At 40.1% G+C, this 14,800-nt stretch overlaps 1 protein-coding gene across 1 annotated transcript in view; it reads left to right on the top strand.

Moving 5' to 3' along the window:
* Positions 1-273: 273 nt before the first annotated feature.
* DNAJC1 (DnaJ heat shock protein family (Hsp40) member C1) overlaps positions 274-14,800 on the top strand; it is a 60,582-nt gene continuing 46,055 nt past the window's right edge. The window contains exon 1 of the mRNA XM_053466024.1: positions 274-527. Within this exon, the coding sequence (XP_053321999.1) occupies positions 372-527 (156 nt within the window). The 5' untranslated portion in view covers positions 274-371. The remainder of the gene's footprint in view (positions 528-14,800) is intronic.

Here is a 14,800-nt window from a genome sequence, read left to right on the forward strand (position 1 = left end):
TCCCATGATTCATAGCAATCCCTTTCCCCGCCAATGGTTGACTGGATCATGGTAGCTGCTGCGCAATCACATCTTTTTGGAGCGCTACTGCTCCCGGCAGCGTGGTGCGATTCACGGAATGACCTGTAGGGACAGTGCGAGCGCTCGGTCGGATATATTGGGGCAGCTGCGGGTTGCACTGTAACGCTTTTTGGCCTTGCAGGCCCTGGAGGATTCTGAATCGTTGCCTAGGAGACGTGACGTCCCAGGGCCCGCCTCCCACGTTGTGGCTCCGGCAGCCGAACTCGTATGCGGTGTTCTCAGGGCCTGGCAGCCACGTCTGCTCACAGAAGGAGGTGGAGATCCCGGCGGTGAGGCCTCTGTGCTCCAGGATGTGGCTGTCCGTGGCACGGCTCCTTCTGTCTGCGCTGCTACTGTGCCCCTGGCAGCTGCCTACCGTCACGGCCTGGGACAGCGGGGATCTGGAGCTCTTTGACCTGGTTGAGGAGATCCAGCAAAACTTCTACCAGTTCCTGGGTGTGGAGCAGGTAAGTGTGGAGAGGACCGTCCCTGGGGATGTCTGTGGTGGGCCTGATGTCTGTGTGGATTTGTGTCCACTTTGTAACTTTAAAAGGGTTAATCTGTGGCTATTGTCACATTGGAGCATCCTAAAAAAAAGAGCAATTCTGTGCACATGTGGCAAAGTTCTGCATATGGAGCAATCACCATGGAAACCAATAGAATGTGCCTGGTAAGTGCTCAGTATGTATCCTAGCACCAGAGTTGCTCTTTATAAATATGGCCCATTGCTTGTGAAGGGATGTGTTCTGTGACACTCTTGACAGATCCTAATCAGTCCTCCTGTGCCACATTGTCGGAGGGATGTGACTGATCGGTGGCAGGGGATCAGCGGGGTCCTGTCAGTGCAGGATGTCAGTTTGGTTGCAGTGATCGGTACATTCAGAGATACCCTTGCTGTCATTGTGTAATAGCCCCAAGCCTCCTCAGGGTAACAGGCAATGAGCTTAAAAGAGCACGGTTACATGTGACAGTATGGAGAGCTGCACTGACACTTATTAATCGTAATAAAATATAGCACGTTAACACACAGCGGAGCGATCGCAACTTTCATTCACCCTCCAGTCTGGATAATTCTGAAACTTATACCCCGTCGCATATTCAACTTCACCCTCATTCATTTGATTTTCGGTTTGTAGTGAGGCTAATTATCTGCTTGTCGTGTAGACGTATAGTCTGTAGGTATGTATGAAGATCTGCTTTATATTCTGGTGTGAAAAAAGTTTCATGAATAAAGTTTAACCCAGTAAACTCATACGGTTAACCCCTTCATTTAAACTAACATGCTTCATGTGCTACTGATGAGAGCGGTTTTGGTAACCGTTTTTAATTTATGACATTGTTATGTGAGTTGTTAGACTTCTTTTCTTGAATTAAACGAATTTCCCATCAAAATTTTGTCAGGCAGGGGCTTTCCTTTTAAAATAATAACTGTCCCATCCGCTCGTGGTTATCCGCTTTCTCAGCTAAGCGTTAAGGCTCTACCTACACAATAAGGTCTTTCATCTGATTAGACCTCAGTGAAGCTGTCTCGACGCTCATATGTGGCATATGGACTCGTCATCATTATCAATACCTGGCCTGACATATGGATTATTCATTTATAGAATATATATGTAATATATAAGTTGTATTTTCTTGTTAAGAAAAAATAGTTAAGAAAGTAGAACCACCAAATACAATATGCCGAAGCATTCAAAGAAATCGCCAAAAGGAAACTGTTGGTTATGGTGGCTTTCCAATTAAACCTCTGCCAAAAAAATAAATTCATTTAAATGTCAAGAATTAGGGAACTTCCATGGTGCACATTTTTTTGTGAAATTAGTATATCTGGTTCTGTTGAAAATGTATACACCCATTTTATTGAATCTATTCATGGTTTTGCTTGATTGGACCGCTTTATAAATGGCGAATTTTATTACCACTACTTCTGGTTCTTCTAGTTCAACACTGGTAGTTGGGTCCTAAATTGTTCTGCCTGGTTTCACACTCAGGGGTCTGTCCCGTCTTGCTGTTGGTAATTCATCCTTCATAACTTATTAATGTATGTATGAATTTAGTTAGAACTAGAATATTCATTTCATTTTTATTACCACCTGAAAGCCTTATGTCCGGAAGGCAGATGTTCCAAATGTTCTTCCGCAAATTAAACTACAGTGTAGAAACAGACTCTGTATCTGTAACCTTCATCAGGTTAAACATTGTTAAACAAAGCAGGTTTGATATACTTAACCAAATTGATCTAGAAGCAAGTTGCTTGGTAACAGAAGAGTGGACTGGTTAGAGTGGACTTTAGAATAAGAAGTCTAGAAATGTTCTAATTGCATGGTGGGCATCAGTTCAGATAAGACTTCCTGAAAAGGTTTCTTTTAATTGGTGTTGTGGTTATGAATTAAGTTGAGTTCCTTATCGTGTGTGTGTATGTAATTATATATATTTGTGTGTAAATTAGGGATGCACAATATATCGGTGGCTGAAATTTATCGTCCGAAAAGGGCATTATCAGCAAAATGCCAAAATGAATAATTGTCCGCAGGGGCCAGGCTGCGTTGCTCTATGTGAGCAACGTCTCTTGTACTGGCCAGGAGAAGCAGGAACCCAGCGGAGTCACGTGAATGCACGTCACGTGACTCTGCTCCGTTCCTTCTTCCCCCTGGGGCGGGGCAAAATAAGTTGTTTCCACAGACTGAAGCAGCAGGGCCCCTGCAGAAATCTGTGAGTGAGAGATCTGCAGTTCAGGTAAGGGAGTGGGGGAGGGTATAATATATAACTACACACATTTAGAAGAGAGAGGGCACGTCAAGTCAAGCAAAATATTAATTGATATTGATCAATGATGTTTCAGGCCCACCTGGGGACTTTTATCAAGAGAACCAACATAGTCACAAAACATACAATAAACAAATACATTCTTACCATGTGACAAACTGTAAACACCCCCCCCCCACAACACCAGAAGTGTGGCAACATCTGCCATTACCCAGAAGTAAACAGGACCAGAGAACTGTGGTTTCCATTGTTATTGATGCAAACACATATTCATGGAGTAACAGACAACATCACCATGGTGATCATAAAGTTTTGAACATAAAGTATACGAAAAGGTATAATGTACAACATAGTGTATGTATCTGTTTCAAACATTGATACTGAAATAGTGAAAGTGGCCATCATGTATGTGGTCCAGCTCAATATATATATATATATATATATATATATATATATATACACACACGCGCGCGAATCTCCCCTGGAATCATATCTTGATCCCAACGCTATGAGGTAACACATGCCCCAATCTCATGTCACAGACAAGCACCCTGGCAGGATACCACTGTGTGAAAAACCCATTCAAAATGCCATCCAAAGAACATCTATCAGCTCTATGGCTAAGCAACTCTATGGTCCACCTGATCCGTCATGGCATGACGAAAATACAATACAATAAGGTACAGAGAAGCTATAAGTGTTCACTTCATCACATATCTCAGTGGGTATCTCAGACGGTCAACCAACATCAAGCCCCACCGAAAGTAACTGTAGTAGCTGCCGGTAGTATACTTGTACCCGATACATCTGGAGTCAAAGCAGATAAACTCTCTAGGGATATGTATAACAAAATAAGACAAAGCAATACATTAGGCAAAGAGGGCTAAAGCTTACAATCCAGAGGCCAGATGCACCTGGAAAATTGATTTTAAATGGAGGGCAGAAGGTTGTTTTCATCAACCATCCTGACACCGGTTTTTGTTAAAACATCCAAATTGAAAAGCTGTTAGGGCCCGTAATGTGCATACATATGTAAGCGCTGACCCTTGTGTTTACTCAAGCCATGTTAACAAGTGGCGTAATAGGGTAACACGGAAAAATGGATGTTAGTCGATTGATGTGTCCCGTATGCTTTTAGAATTAAAACATTTACATTTGTATGTCAAATTAATTTTGTGGAATACATCTGAGCCTTTGTTCAAGTTATTAATGACAACGTTATTTTGTCTGGGTGCCCTTAAAACCATATTGGACTTCCAGTGTAAGCACATTCCGGGGTTAATGGCTCTAGCGTTCCCATTCTAAATGCGTTACTAGCCGAGGTGAAACGCATGTGGCCTAGTAATAGCAATGAAAGAACAGTGCTTGCTTATTATTTAACACCGCAAGCATCAATTAAACTTTTCTGACCATTTTTATTGCTGTTCTACCTGCCGTTTAATGGTTAGGGTTGTGCGATTCATTCATGTCCCAGACAGCCTCTCAAAAAAAAAAAGAAAGCATATTGAAGAACTTAATATGGATTGCTTAAATAAAGAAAAACAAAATTAAGGACTAAAGGCAAATCTGCAGCTCCTGTTTTCCTCTGTGGTCTAAAATACTGGCCACTGATTGGCTGCTTGATGCAGGTGGGGGGGTAGGGGGGAAACGCATATTGCATTCTGTGGAGCCCCTCACCAAGTTTTTGCAACTTGGGGAGCAGCATGATAATTATATAGTTAAACTGTGTATGATGGCTGGACTGTCCCTTTAAATTAAATCGCTAACATACCTTTAGGAAAAATATTGAATCAATTTCTTCATACAAAAGGACAATTTGTCGTAAATGTAAAATGAGCTCCATACGATTTCATCTCTACAATGGCTACGCCAAGCAGTGTTGATTCTCCAGTTTTATCTTTTTTTTTTTTTTTTTAAACGTACTCTTTGACAAATCCCAGGCATCTGGTTGCCATGGTAACCAGAAATAACTTCCTGGCGCCTGGGATGTATGCCTGGCACTGGTGTATCAAGTCCAGCCGCTATACCCCCCCCCCGCTTTGCTATAGGGGGGGCCGCTGAGGTGCTTGCATTACATGACCCGGGGAGTCAGCAGCAGCAGCGGACAGCTTGCATGCAGTGCAGACAGGCCCAAGGAAGTAAGAAAGAGAGCGTTAGTGTGTGTGCACGCATGTGCTGTACTGTTAGCAGGCCCGGACTGGCCATCGGGCACACCGGGCATTTGCCCGGTGGGCCGGGCCGCATTGATTTAGGGGCTGATGGAGCTGCAGCTCCAGGCCCCTATCCTACCTACGGCCGCATTAACGCAGGGCATAAGGGGCACCTGCCCCTTAAGGCCGCCGCAACTGCGACCGGGTCCGCCACTCTAAGGGGCCGGGAAGTCTCCACCAAGGCCGGCCTTACGGGTCTGCGGCCGCACAGGGTTTAAATTAAAACATCGGGGGTTTTTTTTAACTTTATTTAACATCGTCCATGTTAAATAAAGTTTTTTTTTAACTTTATTTAACATGGAGGATGTTAAATAAAGTTGAAAAAAAAACCCCGATGTTTTAATTTAAACCCTGTGCGGCCGCAGACCCCTAAGGCCGGCCCTGGTGGGGACTTCCCGGCCCCTTAGAGCAGGGCCGGCCTTTGGGGTGTGCGACCGCACAGGGCGCCACACTGCAGGGGGCGGTTCTCACTGGGTGCCAACTTGCGGCACCCGGCACCCCTCCAGAGACGGACAGTAATGTCCGCCGCTGGAGGAGCAGGCTCGCAAGGGAGCGGTATCGGAGGTCTTTAACAGACCTCCGGTTCCCTTGAGTGATTTTAAGCCGGGTTGAACCCGGCTTAAAATCACTCAAGGGAGCCGGAGGTCTGTTAAAGACCTCCGATACCGCTCCCTTGTGATCTGCGCGGCAACAGCTGTTGTGCGCCGGGGTTTGTTGTCAGATCCCGGCGCACAACACTGAAGCCGCGCCCACCGCTGTCCGTGCCCTCTGACCCGGAAGAAGACAGAAGAACTGAAGAAGAGGAGGAAAAGGAGCTGTAAAGAGGAAAGGTAGGAAAACATTCAGTGAGAGTGGATTAGTATATATGTGTGTATATATATGTGTGGATTGGTGTGTATATATATGTGTGGATTGGTGTATATATATATGTGTGGATTGGTGTATATATATATATGTGTGGATTGGCGTATATATATATGTGTGGATTGGCGTATATATATATGTGTGGATTGGTGTATATATATGTGTGGATTGGTGTATATATGTGTGGATTGGTGTATATATGTGTGGATTGGTGTATATATTCGTGTGGATTGGTATATATACGTGTGGATTGGTATATATACGTGTGGATTGGTATATATATACGTGTGGATTGGTATATATATACGTGTGGATTGGTATATATACGTGTGGATTGGTATATATACGTGTGGATTGGTATATATACGTGTGGATTGGTATACGTGTGGATTGGTATATATACGTGTGGATTGGTATATATACGTGTGGATTGGTATATATGTGTGGATTGGTATATATGTGTGGATTAGTATATGTGTGTGGATTGGTATATATGTGTGGATTGGTATAGGTGTGGATTGGTATGTGTGTGGATTAGTATATATGTGTGGATTGGTATACGTGTGGATTGGTATACGTGTGGATTGGTATATATGTGTGGATTGGTATATATGTGTGGATTGGTAAGTGTGTGAGAGTGATGGGTGTTATGCTGTACCATTTCCAATGTCTTTTTCATGATCTAATTATGCTCTAAAAGTACAACATAACTCCCATCACTCTATACTGTTCCATACAGTGGCAGAGCTGGGAGACAGAGGCCTTGCACCCCACCGCAGGACTCCTGAAAGGTAAGTGAACTTCAAAGAGGGAGAGGGTAGATAGCAGGAGGGGGTAGATAGGGAGAAGGGAGTGAGACAGGGGAAAGGGGGTAGATAGGGAGAAGGGAGTGAGAAAGGGTAGATGGGGCAGAAGGGAGGAAGAAGGGGTAGATAGGGCAATCATACTCCTATCATGCCCAGTCTGCGAGTACATCCTGGAATCTGGGTATGTCTGGGCATGATAAGAATGTGATTGCTGTTAACAATCATATATATATATATTTATATATACATATATATATATATATATATATATATACACATATAATATTGTTTTTTAATTGTTTTGTCCTATCTTGGTGTGTTACTTACTTTAAATAAAAGTGTTAGATTTTTTTTATGGTGTGGGGAGGTCATATTCGGTTTCGGACAGGTAAATGCTGCATTTTCGGTTTCAGTCCAGAATTCATTTCGGTGCATCCCTAGTACTAAGCCAGACAATGAAGTGGTAGGCCTACACCACATCAATGTTTGGCGTAGTATATAGTGATTGGGGTTATGCTGCACTATTGTCAATGTCTGGCTCAATGTATAGTGATAGGGATTACGCTGTACCACCGTCAATGTTTGCTTCAGTATATAGTGATAGCAGTTATGCTGTACCACCGTCAATGTGTGCCTCAGTATATAGTGATAGGTGTTATGCTGTACCACCGTCATTGTCTGCCTCAGTATATAGTGATAAGTATTATTCTGTACCACCGTCAATGTCTGCCTCAGTATATAATGATAACAGTGAGAAGAGGGGGGGTCAGTGAGAAGGGGCAGAAGTGGAAGATAGTCATACAGGGGGATAGATAGTGTGAAAGGGGAGTTTTGTTACAAGTTTTTATTCCTTTCTTGTTAAGGGGCTCTGCGTTAATGCGCCCATATAGGCCCAGTCAGTCCGGTCCTGACTGGGCCTATTTTAAGGTGGGGGCCTGGAGCTGCAGCTCCATCAGCCCCTAAGTCAATCCTGCCCTGCCACAGGCGCGGTCGCAGTTGCTGCTTGCTCCGGCAACAAGGTAAGTAGGGTGAGGGAGGGGGGTGCAGTGAGTAGGGCGAGAGGGGATAGATAGAGACGGTACATATTGAGAAGTGGGGAAGGGGGTTACATAGTGAAAAGGGGGAACATAGTGAGAAGGGGCAGATAAGATGAAGAGAGGGGGTAGTGTGAATGTGTATGAGAATGAATGAATAAATGTGTGGATGAATTGTGTGAATGCGTATGACAATTAATGAATTCATGTGAGGATGAATTGCTTGAATGATTTGTGAGACTGCATTAATGAATGTGTTAATGATTTGTGTGAATGATTAAATGCAAAGATGGTACATGAAGGGTGGGCTTTAACAATAAGTAAATAAATAAATAAATATGGGCTGCTCAGGCTTAAATGCCCGGGCCTATTTTTTGTCCCAGTCCGGGCCTGACTGTTAGTATGTGTGTGTGTGACTATATGTATACTGTGTTTATAGTGCTAGAGTCAACGTGTGTGTATTGTACTGTAGTGTTAGTTACATAATAGCAATCATCTGTTCCTTAGCAGGTCTAAACATTAGGTGAATACAACCTCAGATAAACAACACATTACATATTACACCATTTCGTGATTTATTCAACTAAAAAGGCGTCTACATTTTATTTGCCGGCTGCTAGAGCACAACCAACTTTGTCAACCACTGGGCTATAACCTTAATCGCCAGTATCTTTACATAATATACAATATCATGTCATTACTTTACTATTCTATCTTTTGTTTTCTAGGTAGCAGTTTAATCATTAAAGACCTAAATGGGACACATCATCAAAATAAATATTTACTGAAAATAATTTTATACCCTTTAAAACTGAGAGGGTTCAGCGGATCTATAGTGATAAATTGTAAATAATAATTGCCTTTTTTATATAAAAGAAACAAATGAACCATTGAATAGTACAGTGATAAGTGGGTTTATAAAAAAAAACTAAACTAACCGAAGGGGTTAAACTACAAATCTTCTATCAGAAAAACCTTGACTGATGGACAGTTTTTTGTAAATGTGACATCAATACATCTGTACAGAATTGTGAGGTTGTTGTGAAAGGGTTTTTCATATACAAGCAAGCAGCATTTTAATGTGTTACCAAAAACAATACATTTCAATCTATACAATTGTATACATAAGTCAATTTGATTTTATTAGAGGATGAGATGCACTTATTATCCATTTTTATTGTTCGCCATCAGGCCTGCTTAGGAGAAATTAGAGTGTATGTGATCTTTTCTATTAAAAAAAATAAATCCGAGGGCCTCTTAAAAATAACCATTGTTTCACAAAAGCAATTTAAAAAACAAAATATAGGACAAAGACATTTTTCATATGTAAATTAGGCTGGGTCATTGGGAAATTTTATAAATATTTAGATTTTGTCATGCAGATAAATGAGACTTAAAGTTTTCATGAAAAAGGTTGAAAATCTTAATCCCCCCCCCTTGCTGTGGTGCTCACTTTTGGCATGCACTTTATCCGGGTTATTGATATCCCAGGAGATGAGTAATTTAAAAGCTGTAGTCAAAGTGTCCATGCTGGTTATTAACGTGATTTACAGGGGTTTTTGGCTGCATGCCCAAAAAATTAAAGCTGTAAAACCAATAAAAAAGTGGCCGTATTCATGAGTCTATTTCTATATCCGCCAGTGGATGATCTCCTTTCTCTGTCTCAAATGTTTTTTTTCCCCTCTTGTAAATCACATTTTTTCTTTTTTTTTAAAAAAAAAAAAATCTACGTTAAATGGCTAATTTAGCAGACCAACCCGTAATTTCCTTAAATGCCTAATATCCTCTAACATTCTATATCCAATGGCTTTCCTCTTTTCTACATACTTTTTGATCAACTGCTTTGAAGGAGGTTATGTTGTCTAATTTATACAAAATTGTCATTCAATTAAAAATTAACCCTTCTTGCATTTCCTTGTAACATTGCATTGTGTTTCAGTGAGAAACGTCTCATTTTGGGCCCTGGCTCCTCACTTTTCCATGCGTTGGTACCCCAGCATGTCAGACAGACTGCCAATCTCTTGAATAATTCCCAAAAGAGAAAAATGCATTGATGGCGTACGATACCTGATGGTATGGCTATTCACAGAAATCCCCATAAGTTGGCAAGAAGGGAGAGATGACTACTTGTATATATAGATATTATACATTACATCCTAGAGTGCCAGCAGGTTCCGTAGCGCTGTTACAATAAGGCAACAGTGAAAAGTAAGGATAACGTTCAAACTGTCTATACGATTTGACATTAATGTTAATATATTTTAAGACGTACTGCTACAAGGAGGAGAGAGTTGTGCTCTTGCAAGCTTACAGTCTATTAGAAGGTTGAATGAGAATGAGACAGAAGGAGAGGAGCTGCTTGGGTGAGGGTGATATGGAGAAATCAGTGGTAATCTAGAGGGTGTGGGGGGGAGGACGGATGGGTTCCTCAGGATGCAGAGAGGGGGTGTTAGGAGAACACAAGGATCTGTCTATTTTCCTTAATCAGTCCATGTTCTCGTCTTAGATTCAGGATAACTTAATGCCTGTCCTGTGCCTGTTAAAACTCCCTTACTTTTATTCGCCTCTACCGCTTTTGCTAGGAGCCTATTCCGCTTTCCTACCACCCTCTCGGTAAAGTAAAAAAAAAAGGGGTGGTTGTAAAACTTTTCTGAATAGGTGGGGTTTTAGTGAGCGGCTAAAGTAGGGAACAGTCTATCGGAGCGGAGTGAGCAAATCAAGAGAACAGGTGCAACACGGGTAAAGTCCGCAATACAGATACGCAGGTGGGAAGCAGTAACGCTAGAAGAGAAATGCAAGTCCTGGGAAGAGCAAAGAGAGCAGTTAGGAAAGTATTTGGAGATAAGAGCAGAGACTTAGAAGGGGCAGTATAATAAAAAAAAAAATCTTTATAAGAAAAAAATTGAATTCTACCTTTGCCTGTAGTGTAAGCAGATGGGAGCCTAGCAGACGGTGTACAGAAGTCGCAGGCTTGTTGACACATCGTGATGTTTAACAGATTGATAAATTAAAGCACGGCAACAAGCATTGTGCATTATACGCGAGTCTGTGCCGTTTTTTTTCAATTGGTAAAAGGGGCATTCTTTGTGCTGTGAATGAGCGCATCATTCTTGTACTTTCAACACTTGAGAACCATTTCTGATAAATTACCGCAGACAGCATCCATCAAAGCTAATGCGCCCTCCGTCTTCAGCATCCTCACTGGATTGGCTCTTGTAATTACTTTATGGATCTCCTTGTCATTTTTTACACCTATCATCTGCTGAATCCCAGCTATTTTTATTCTTTATTTTGTGTAAAGATTTCTTCTTCATCATCTGCTTCTTTAATTCATAATCCTAAAAAAAAAAAAACTATTGAAATTGTTTTGTGTGCTTTTCACATTTGGCCACTCGATAACCTCATTGTAATAGTATTGTGCAGAATACCGCATGGAGGAGCTGATTTTGCCTCGTGTTCATCAGCTGCTGTGGTCAAGATAACTAGCAGCCCTGGGGCTTTCTTAGAGGTCATGGTGCGTGAGGCACTCTAGAAGGATCCTATCTTGCACTATTTCTCCCTATACCACACCTCATCGCCATGAAATATGGATTACTATTATTATTATTATCTTTACAGTGCCAACTGTTTATGCAGCGCTTTTACAGTCCATACATTCAAAATGTGATGAAACTAAATAAATATATAGGTAACACAAGATTTGGATAAAACATGCTTGTAAATGCATGAAAAGCAAGCTAATTAAGGACAAATTAAAGCACATAATTAATTCCATGCCTGATTGTGTGTATGTGTATATATATATATATGTGTGTGTGTAAAATTATATATATTATATATATAAATATATAGTTTTATTGTTGTGAACCCACTTGTGTTGGAGTCACCGTAATCCTTTGTGGCCACCCAGTTATTCACTATTCTGTTAAATTGCCTTAGCTTTTCATTCTGTGGTCATATTAAAATCCGAGCCTCTAGATGGAGCTTCAGCACTTCCAAACCTTGGTTACCTTCAAGGGCGACCAAAAAAGAAATCACAAACCATGTTGACTACTCATATTCCATTTGATCTAATTCTTTCTGCCATCCTATTTGGTGTGGATTTATTTTATCTTTTTTTTTTTTCTTTCATATTTTATTACTATTATTCATCCGCTGTGTGCTGGTAATACGCCTACCAGCCACCAGGAACTAGGTCTTATGTTTGTTATATTGTTTTATCCATATGTGTGACTTAAAGGTGATAGCACAATTATATTTTATGGAAATTTAAAGCTGTAAAACAAAATCTAATGTGAAAGTTCTATAGTAGTCTTGTGTTCTACAGTCTCTGCAGTGAGTACATTTTTTTTTGTCTTTTTTTAAAAATTCCTTAAATAGAATAAACTGGTATTTTGAGGTTCCAAGATTAGGAATCATTAATATGTTTTTTAATTACTTTTGGTGGTGTGTCCATTACCCCAAACCTATGAACATCCCGCATCATGTTTATCAAGAATTTCAGATATTTTTTTTGACCGTTTCCCTTCCTCCAGAATGGAATAATAATATTTAAAATAATAATATCAAATGTGTAGGATTCACACACCTGACTGCAGAATAAAAGGCAGATGAGCAGAGAATTTTTTTTATTCTTCACCTTTGTGCGCTGGAAGCACACCTGAATTCTCATTGTCCAGAATGCTGCTCCTGTAAAACCTAATGACAATCAGGGGCCGTTTCAGAACTCGCTGTCCTTCAAAGACAGAACATGAAAAAAAGAATCTGTCACTCACACTTTCCATGTGATACAGTAACATGTGGGATATTTCCCCCCTGTTGCCCCAGGCGTTGCCCCTTCTGTGACTAGATGTGAACTCCAGTCCAGGTTACACCATTCTAATGAATGAGACAATGAGTGACACCTGTACAGAAGCAGCGGCTGTTTTATTTTATTTTTTCCCCCGGCATACGTCTAACAAAAAGTGACGTACCCTGTGAATTACTTGAACGAGCTTAATGCTTCTTCTGTGCGCTGGTTTGCTCAGTTAAATTATTTAGTCCCGTTCTTCACGTTGCTGCTCTGACACTTAAAAAATATTTTTTCTTTAATGCAAATGGGGAGGATAATACACAATTTGCTTTTCTTTAAAACATTTTTAGAGCAAAAATATATATTTTTTTCTCGTTCAGTTGTATCAGCTATTTTTAATCATAGTGGTATGTTATAAACTATGTAGTAAGAAAAGCTCCCTTGTTGTGCTTGTATGTGAGGTTGGTTAACACAAGATGTGCGTGTGTGTGTGTGTGTGTTTGTATATATATATATATATATATATATATATGTATATGTATATGTATGTGTGTTGTGTGTGTGTTTCGCATGTCACTAGATTTTTTTTACATTTTTTATGATTTACAGCTGACATGAATAAATGAAAATCATCAGGCATAAAATTCTCTTTCCCCATGTGTATAGCAGCATCTGCCGCATGGATATAAGCGCCACATAATGAAGCTATAAGAATCTATATGTTACGCGTGCATGTAAAGACGCGTCTCCTTTCTCATCGCCTTAACCCTGTGTAATGAATTAAAAGATCTGCCGTGTTCGATTACTATCACACACTTTATACCAAGTTAGAACAATTCGTCCCTCTTCCAAGTAACTGGCCGAAGAGAATATTCTGCAATGCCAAGGATCTATTTGTTACTTCTATAAATATCTAGCAGTTCTTTTGTCGTACATCGTGAAGCCACCTTCATGCCTGCAAATCATTGATCCTGGGCAGCAATTTTCACGTGTTGGCACATGTCCCTTATAAAAGTGCTTTATATTACTTGTTAATGGAGTAGCTCCTAGAACACCCGTTTAAAATTTTACTTTTTTCCAGATTTTGTTAAGGTTTTTTTTTTTTATAATTATTATTTTAAGAAAATGTTCAGAATTTATGGGTCTATCCTGAAAGTGTTCATGTGTTATGTTCACATGTTATAAAATTTACATTTTTGTTCCTGTCAAAACATTGAGAGCATTGCAATAGATTCCATATGGAATCCAGAAGCCACGGAATACTGTGTACAGATACATCTACAACCTGGCCCACTTAATTAATATTATATATTGTTAGATTAAAAATCAAATATTACAAATTGTTACCGTTAGGCTGGATAAAATATTTAATGCCACTTTTTTGTGTATGTCATATGGGTTATAACATAACACAGCCTGTACTCTTGGCTTACATTTAAAAAAAAAAAATTATAATAATGATAAAAAAAATATATATATATATATATATTAGTAGAAGCATTATTAAACACTCAGACAAGCCAGAAGGCTTGTTTTTCCCCTCGGAAATCTCATGGTGCTGCAACAACCACAAGGGATTCTGGGTAGGCGCATGCAAATAAGATCAACAATGATCAGCTTTTGCCTCTATATCCACTTTATACATGGATCCCTTGAAAGTGATTGCCCGCTGTACAGGACAGCCTTATATATATATATTGTGCTGGATGTACTAGATCATTGGCAGAGGGGTGGAAGACTCTGGTACACTAAGTTCTGCTGTGTTGTTATCGTAATTTTATTAAATTATTTCTAGTATAGTTTTTGTGTACTGTTAATTTGCAGATGTGACAGATCATGTTGATTTGCACTTTTGGCCAATATAGTTTAATCTGGTTCCATGATGAATTTATAATCCTTTCTGCATTTCCCTTAACCCTCGTAAAAACTGTTCATTCTCCGTTTCTCTGTTTGATCTTTATGTTTACAGTGTGCAGAGTATTAAAATTAAAGCAAAAATCTAAAATCTTTCTCCCAGAGGTTTGAGCACCGAAAAACAACCCCTGGAGTTGTTTTTTCGAGGACAAAGCATTTCAATTTAGTGACCCTTTTCTTCTGCTGCATTAACACAGGCTTCAATTAAGCGTGCCCTTGAACAAAAATCTGAATGAAAGGGGGAAACTTAAAAGAAATATATATATTTCTGGGCAGGTAAGACGTACTAGGGGAGAGGGTTCCTAACGTACTTTAATATGTGTCAAAAACAACCAGAGGCTTATGGATATATGT

Source organism: Spea bombifrons, chromosome 5 (genome assembly GCF_027358695.1).
Source record: "Spea bombifrons isolate aSpeBom1 chromosome 5, aSpeBom1.2.pri, whole genome shotgun sequence".
Taxonomy (NCBI): Eukaryota; Metazoa; Chordata; class Amphibia; order Anura; family Pelobatidae; genus Spea; species Spea bombifrons.